Raw genomic sequence first — 8468 nt, forward strand, 5'->3', positions numbered from 1 at the left:
CACGGTCTCTCCTGCCCGGGCTGGCTTTGAACCGTGATCCTCAGATCTCAGCCTCCTGAGTAGCTAGGATTACAGGCGTGAGCCACCAGCGCCCGGCTTCACTTCTGTTTTTTTCTGTTTATGTGGTGCTGAGGAATCAAACCTAGGGCCTCATGCATGCAAGGCAAGCACTGTACCACTGAGCCACCTTCCCAGCCCAGTTTGAATGAATTTTAACTATTGAACTGTAAAGTTAGCTTTAAGGGATGGTTCTAGTATAGTGAATTGGTAGATAAATTGAAGACTTTTTTTTTTGTTGCTGTAGGTTTTTTTTTTCTTCTTTGTCAGTTATGGGGCCTGAACGCTGGCCCTTAGTTCTTCAGCTCAAGGCTAGCACTCTGCCACTTGAGCCACAGTGCCACTTCTTTTCTTGTGGCTTATTGGAGATAAGAGTCTCATGGACTTTCCCGCCCTGGCTGGGTTTGAACCCTGATCCTCAGATCTCAGCCTCCTGAGTAGCTAGGATTATAGGCATGAGCCACTGGCCTGGCTGTTACTGTTTTTTGAAGGGTGCTAAAAATGAAACCCAAGTCCTCATACACATTAAATTTTATATCTTAATAAATAATTTTTTTTTTTTTTGTCAGTTGTGGAGCTTGAACTCTGAGCCTGGGAGCTGGCCCTCAGCTCTTCAGCTCAAGGCACAGTGGCTCTACCTCTAGAGCCACAGTGCCACTTCTGGTTTTCCTAGTGGTTTATTGGAGATAAGAGTCTCATGGATTTTCCTGCCCATGCTGGCTTTGAATTGTGATCCTCAGATCTCATGCTCCTGAGTAGCTAGGATTACATGTGTGAGCTACCAGCGCCTAGTGGCAAATATAATTTCTAAGACATATTTGTATTCTTGATATAAAGCTTTAATGTTTTCCTTCATAAATTATAACATTTTCTTACCTTTCTGCTAATTGTATTGTATCATCCCTGGATTAAAAGAAAAAAATCTGTACTAGTGAAGTTAGACCCTTTCTGTAGGAGACAGCTTAAAGATAATAAATGGAAACAATATCTTAAAGTTGAGTTCTATCTTTCACGCTTATGACTCAAGGCAGGTTATTATAAAAGAGGTTTTATGTCCCCAGGATAGTTGAGGCCTAAATAAAGTCATATCAGAAAAGATTGTTGAAGTATCATTAACTTAAATTCAAGAGCTTAGGGAAGAGAGGGTTGTAAAACTACTTTTTTTTTTTTAAAGCTTTTATATATATGGTAATGTCTGCTGGACTGTATCCTTAAAAGTAATGATTTTTTACTGGTAGATGATAATAGTAGATTCTGAAGTTTCCTCAGTTGCAATGGTGGAATTTCACAAAATGTCTAATGTCAGTTTTAGCTTGAACCCTGCAGTTGGTATTAAATTCATTCTAAAGTTAATTTCCCTCTTGTGCTTGGAATAAATTGTTCTAAATTGAGGTCCTTCTTGATTGTTCATAGGAAGAAGATGTAGACTTCCTGGCTAGATTTTCTAAGCTGGTAAATGGAATGGGACAGTCATTGATAGTTAGCTGGACTAAACTAATTAAGAATGGAGATATAAAAAATGCTCAAGAGGCACTACAAGCAATTGAAACAAAAGTGGCGCTCATGTTACAGCTATTAATTCATGAGGATGATGACATTTCCTCTAACATTATTGGATTTTGTTATGATTATCTTCATATTTTGAAACAGGTAAGTCCATTTTTTAGTCTTTTAGTCCAGTGGATAATAGAAAGGAGCCATGGAAAATTGGAAAATACAAGAAAATTGAAAATCAGTAAACATCATAGTTGTAATAGAACCAAAGATATTCACTGTTATTAATATACTTCCTTCTGTTTGTGTGTTTATTTTTTTCCCCAAAAAACCCCCAAAACTTCTTAGCCAGAAGACAAAAGTGACTTCTACAATTCACTGGACTAATAAGTTTTTGAGTTATAGTCAGGTTATCTTTCCAGTTAAGTCTGTATTTACTTGAAAATATAGTGGAAAGTTAGTTGCATATTGTTGTTTTAACTTTATACATCATTTCTTTTTTTTTTGGGTCCGGTTGTGGGGTCTGAACTTTGGGCCTGGGCGCTGTCCCTCAGCTCTTCAGCTCAAGCTCTACCACTTGAGCCATAGCGCCACTTCAGGCTTTTTTCTTTTTGCTTATGTGGTACTGGGGAATTGAACCCAGGGCCTCAGGCATGCAAGGCAAGCGCTCTACCACTGAGTCACCTTCCCAGCCACATAAAACTATTTCTATAAATAAAACACTTGCCTGAAATGCATACTTTAAGAGATTTTAGGCAATATAGACAATTTGGTTATAACTTGGTTATTGCATTGTGTTCTAATAGATCTGTAAGTTTTGTTTAAAAAAAGATGAGTCCAGCCAGGTGCTGGAGGTTCATGCCTGTAATCCTAGCTCCTCACAGAAGGCTGAGATCTGAGGATTGTGGTTCAAAGCCAGGCTGGGCAGGAAAGTCCATGAGACTCTGATCTCTAATAAACCACCAGAGAACCGGAAGTGACGCCATGGCTTAAGTGGTAGGGCACTAGCCTTGAGCTAAAGAACTGAGGGACGGTGCCCAGGCCCAGAGTTCAAGCCCCATAACTGACAAAAAAAAAAGATGAGTCCATCCTTTACTCTCATAATATGTTCCTATGTTGAATACTTCGTAATATCTTTTAAAATGCCTTTTGACAAGTTATTTACTAGAATTAGAATTAGTAGATCTTTTTTTTTTTTTTTTTAGTCTGGTCGTAGGGCCTGAACTCTGGGCCTGGGCACTGTCCCTCAGCTCTTCAGCTCAAGGCTAGCACTCTACCACTTGAGCCACAGCGCCACTTCCGGCTTTTTTCTTTTTGCTTATGTGGTGCTGAGGAATCGAACCCAGGGCCTCAGGCATGCAAGGCAAGTGCTCTACCATGAGCCACCTTCCCAGCCCCTAGAATTAGTAGATCTTAGGTTAGGTATATTTTAAATATAGAAAGGTGCTACCATACTGCAATCAGAAATGTATGTTTTAGATTTTAATTTATTAGAAAAATATTCTCTTAGCAACCATAACTTCAGGAATGCTAATAAGCTTTGCTTATTTTTTAACAGCTTACAGTGCTTTCGGATCAGCAAAAAACTAATGTAGAGGTAATTAGCTTCTTTATGCTCTTTTTTTTAAACTAATGAGATTCTTTGTCAAGAATCTGCCTTGAAATGTAGCTAATTTTAAATGAAAGGAAACTGGTTAACAAAAGCTATTTTATTCTTAATTTTAGGCAATCATGTTGGCCGTTATGAAAAAATTGACTTATGATGAAGAATATAACTTTGAAAATGAGGTAAGAATTTTTGCTTCAGAAATTCATTTTCATCGTTTCTGTATATCCAAGTAATGTTTCATATTTTTGTCATTTGGAACTCTTTAAAAAAATAGCATTTGAAAAAATCAGTTAATATAGTCTGGTTTATGTTGATGTCTGTTTTGGTTAAAATTATAGATGCCCCTTAATCTTTGACTTTTGATTTTTTTGTTTGGTTTGGTTTGGTGCTGGAACCAGGGCTTCAATACAGTGCTTTTTTTTGCGGGGGGGGGTCCTGTCGTGGGGCCTGAATTCTGGGCCGGGGCGCTGTCCCTCAGCTCTTCAGCTCAAGGGTAGCGCTCTACCACTTGGCCACAGCGCCACTTCCAGCTTTTTTCTTTTTGCTTATGTGGTGCTGAGGAATCGAACCCAGGGCCTCATGCATGCAAGGCAAGCGCTCTACCACTGAGCCACCTTCCCAGCCCTACAGTGCTTTTTTTATCTTAACTTTCTTGTTCGTGATTGGCACTCTACCGTTTGGGCCTGGCCTTTAGTCTGTCATTTTGCTGGTTAATAAATATGGTCTCAAGATCTTCTCTGTTGAGGCTGGCTTTGAACTGAGATCCTCAAGGTCTAGGCCTACTGAGTAGATAGGATTATAGAAACCAGCTTAACAACCCTTTCAAAAAACACTTCATAGCATACATACATACATACATACCAAATTTTGTAAGGCTAGGAGTATAGCTTAGTAGTAGAATGCTTGTCTACTATGGTAAGGCTCACAAAGAGACAAGTTCAATCCCTAGGACTACAAAGACAAAACTACTTTATAGCATTGAACTTAGTAAAATAGTGACTATATTATCCATAATTATATTTAACTTCATATTTAATAGGATTGATGACTTGAAGCCCCATCATTTGGTCTCTAATCTTCAGTCTGTAGGGGATGGTAGAAAATTGGCTTAACTCACTGGATTTGTTTTAGTTAAAAGTCTTCCAGAGTTATGCGGTCAGCTTCTCATCAGGCAAAAGGGTTGTAGGGTGCTTCCTGGAATTTCAGTCATGGCACTTGCTGTTTCGATGTATGCTAAAGTATATTGTTTCTCACTTCAAGAATTTAGAACTTTTGGTCTGTAAAAGGATAATGGTGATGAAGATGAACACAGTGAACTTAGGATGTACTGGGGTTCTAATACTTCATATCTAATACTTCATACAATACTATTGCCACATTTTGAGGTGAAAGGCAAATAAAAAAGATGGTAGAAGTCTCAAAGCCCAAGGTAAACTCATTCTGGCTCCACAATGTCAACCGTAACCACCACTTCCTGCTGTGGCTTTGAGTTCTGGGGCTGTGTGAAGAGTACTTGCAAAAGGAAGACAAGGTACTAAGCATAGAGATTTTCATATATAAATAGAGATCAGTAATTGAAGATTTAGAAGTTCAGAAAACTACAGAACTATTGTAAGATCTTAAATTTACAAAACAAGAAAGGTTAAATTTCTTTATTTTGGTATTTTTAGGTAAGGTCCAGGCTGACTTTTCACTACTGAAGGTAGCTTTAGCTTCCCCAGTTCCACTACTCTAGGCCTTATTATTGTTATTTTTTGGGTCGGTTGTGGGGCTTGAACTCTGGGCCTGGGTGCTGTCCCGCAGCTCTTCAGCTCAAGGCTAGGGCTCTACCACTTGAGCCAAGGCACCACTTCTGGTTTTCTGAGTGTTTTATTAGAAAGAAGGATCTCACAGACTTTCTTGCTCAGGTGGCTTTGAACCACGATCTTCAGCTCTTAAACTCCTGAGTAGCTAGGATTATGGGCATTAGCCACTACTCCTGGCATAGGTCTTAAATTTTTTTAAAGGATGACTTTATCTTGTTATTTAGGGTGAAGATGAAGCCATGTTCGTAGAATATAGAAAACAACTGAAGTTATTGTTGGACAGACTTGCTCAAGTGTCACCAGAGTTACTGTTGGCTTCTGTGCGCAGAGTTTTTAGTTCTACACTGCAGTAAGTTTTATTGTTTTTGTAACACACCCACTTTTTCCTTTGATCCCTGATGATGATTTAAAATAAAGTGCCTTATCTGACTTATTAATCCATTATTTACATATACCTCTGGAAACTACTTCCTTTATTTCAGTAATTTATTTTGGTCTTTCTCCTTTTATGATATAAATTATATGACTTGGTGAAATTAATATATAGTATAGCCTTTTAATCATTAAAGAGGTTGTTTTTTTGGTTGGTGGTAGGGCTTGAACTCTGGACTTGGGCACTGTCCCTGAGCTCTTCAGCTCAAGGTGAGCACTATACCATGAGTTACAGCGCCACTTCCTGTTTTCTAATGGTTTATTAGAGATAAGATTCTCACGGACTTTCCTACCCAGGCTGCTTTGATTTGAGATCCTCAGATTTCAGCTTCCTGAGTAGCTAGGATTACAAGCATGAACAACTGGCACCTGGCTAAAGAGGGTTTTGATGGTGTGTTACTCTCGTGCATTACTAGTTGTATATAACAATTATGTTTATAATCTTCCTGACTTGTTTCACCTTGGTAGGAACTGGCAGACTACACGGTTTATGGAAGTTGAAGTAGCAATAAGATTGCTGTATATGTTGGCAGAAGCTCTTCCAGTATCTCATGGTGCTCACTTCTCAGGTGATGTTTCAAAAGCTAGTGCTTTGCAGGATATGATGCGAACTGTAAGTATACTGAAGATTATTTTGAACATAATTTTGCTTACACTATAAGCTTAGGGGAGTTCCTTAATTGCTAGAGCTTGGTTTATGTTTATACTGGGGCTTTTGATATTGTAACAAATAAGAATAGGCTTATTTTTTTTTTCCATTCCAGTTGGTAACATCAGGTGTCAGTTCCTATCAGCATACATCTGTGACATTGGAGTTCTTTGAAACAGTGGTTAGATATGAAAAGTTTTTCACAGTTGAACCTCAACACATTCCATATGTGCTAGTAAGTATAAGCATTTTCACTTTCTGTATATTTCCGATAGTATTTTTCTGTCCTCTGACTTTTCTCAGAGTCAGAAATTTATTATTTAAAACAAGTTCTCAAGAGCCTATTTGTGTGTAGTATAAAATGATTGTCTATTCTTGCTCTCTGTTATTGAGTAAAATTGGATCTTAACAAAAATATAGCAAGATAATAAAAACCTTGAGTAAGAGTAGAAATAGTAAAACTGTATTTGTTCCTTTAGATGGCTTTCTTAGATCACAGGGGCCTGCGACATTCTAGTGCTAAAGTACGAAGCAGAACTGCTTACCTGTTTTCTAGATTTGTCAAATCTCTCAAGTAAGTATAAAACTGCAGCTATTTTGTAGAGTTCTTTTTTTCTAGAACTATAAAATAGATATATAAAATTTCTAAAGCCTAGGAGCAGTTTGGTTCTTTCTGTTCTAAGATGTGCTTTCTATAGTAAGATGTGTTTGTTATTTGTTATGAGTTTGTTTTTTCTTTTGTCGGTCGTGGGGGCTGAACTCTGGGCCTGGGCACTGTCCCTCAGCTCTTCAGCTCAGGCTAGCACCCTACTAATTGAGGCACAGCGCCAATTCTGGCTTTTTTTTCTCTCTTATATGTGCTGAGGAATCGAACCCAGGGTCTCATGGTTGGGAGGCAAGCATTCTACCACTGAGCCAACTTCCCAGCCCTGTTAGGACTTCTTTGTCTGCTCCATAGACAGGCGCTTTGTTTAGCAGTAACTGGTGGTTTTTCATATTATTTGTTTGGTACATGCTTTGTCACTTAATCTGTTTTGTAGTATTCTTTACTAATACCAGTTTCTAGTATGAAAAGTGCTTAATTTATAAGATTGTAGAGCAGATAGATGGAATTTTTTTTAAATTGCTAACACTAATCTTAATCAGATGTGGCTATCCTAGAATTGAATTCTTTCTTTAGTTTTAACAGGAATTTGGTATTTTAGCAATTTTGAGCATTATTATTGACTTGTGATTTTTTTTCCCTTTCACCTTTATTTAGTAAACAAATGAATCCTTTCATTGAAGATATTTTGAATAGAATACAAGATTTATTAGCCCTTTCTCCACCTGTAAGTATAATTCTTAGGTGTCTTCCCTAATTAGCATTGCGGTCATATATGCCATTAGCCTTTGCCTTTGTGAGCTTTCTTCCTTTTTCCAACTGGGGGTAGAGAGAAGTTTGTATACAAAGTTTTTGTTGTTCTGGTATTATAAAACATTGTGTTGGAAAGGAATCAAGAGATGACTTATAAATTGGGTAATGTGGACTGTGGTCTGATTCCTCTGTGCTGCTAAGTGTTCGTAAAGTAGTTTATAAAGAAGAAAAAACCTCAGCATTTAAATTCTCTTGTCTAGAACGATAATAGTATTAGTTATTCTGCTACACTAAAGTTTTTTCATGTATGTATTCAGGCTTAGGGTAAGATATTTAAATCCCAGTGGTGTTCATTTTATTAAATTTAATTTGAGATATTTTGTAAGTATATTTTGACTTGTACACTTTTATTTGGAGGGGTGGGTCGGTCATGGGGCTTGAACTCAGCCTGGGTGCTGTCCCTCAGCTCTTCAGCTCAAGGCTAGTGCTCTACTACTTGAGCCACAGTGTCACTTCTCGTTTTCTGGTGTTTTATTGGAGAAAAGAGTCTCTTGGGGGCTTTCCTGCCCGGGCTGGCTTTTCACCACGATCCTCAGATCTCAGCCTCCTGAGTAACTAGGATTATAGGTGTGAGCCACTGGTGCCTAGCTTTGTATATACTTTTGTGTAAAGTAAAACCTTGATTCTTTTTTTTTTTTCCTGCCAGTCTTGGGGCTTGAACTCAGGGCCTAGGCTCTGTCCCTGAGCCTTTCTGAGCTTACTACTTGAGCCACGGCACCACTTTGACTTTTTCTGAGTAGTTTATTGGACATAAGAGAGTCTCACAGACTTTCCTGCCCAGGCTGGCTTTGAACTGTCATCCTCAGATCCCAGCGTCCTAAGTAGCTAGGATTACAGGTGTGAGCCACTGACACCTTGATTGATCAGTTGGTTTTTTTTGTTTGTTTGTTTTTTTGGGGGTCCAGTCGTGGGGCCTGAACTCTGGGCCTAGGAACTGTCCCTCAGCTCTTCAGCTCAAGGCTAGCACTCTACCACTTGAGCCACAGCGCCACTTCCAGCTTTTTT

At 38.5% G+C, this 8468-nt stretch overlaps 1 protein-coding gene across 1 annotated transcript in view; it reads left to right on the forward strand.

The window, feature by feature from the left end:
* Positions 1–8468, forward strand: part of Xpot (exportin, tRNA) — a 44890-nt gene that overhangs the window by 16588 nt on the left and 19834 nt on the right. Inside the window, exons 9-16 of the mRNA XM_013020874.1 lie at positions 1471–1707; positions 3110–3148; positions 3277–3339; positions 5190–5314; positions 5866–6010; positions 6162–6281; positions 6526–6620; positions 7308–7377. Of these exons, the coding sequence (XP_012876328.1) occupies positions 1471–1707; positions 3110–3148; positions 3277–3339; positions 5190–5314; positions 5866–6010; positions 6162–6281; positions 6526–6620; positions 7308–7377 (894 nt within the window). The remainder of the gene's footprint in view (positions 1–1470; positions 1708–3109; positions 3149–3276; positions 3340–5189; positions 5315–5865; positions 6011–6161; positions 6282–6525; positions 6621–7307; positions 7378–8468) is intronic.

The sequence above is a fragment of the Dipodomys ordii genome, unplaced genomic scaffold (assembly GCF_000151885.1).
Source record: "Dipodomys ordii isolate 6190 unplaced genomic scaffold, Dord_2.0 Scaffold3, whole genome shotgun sequence".
In the NCBI taxonomy this organism is placed as follows: Eukaryota; Metazoa; Chordata; class Mammalia; order Rodentia; family Heteromyidae; genus Dipodomys; species Dipodomys ordii.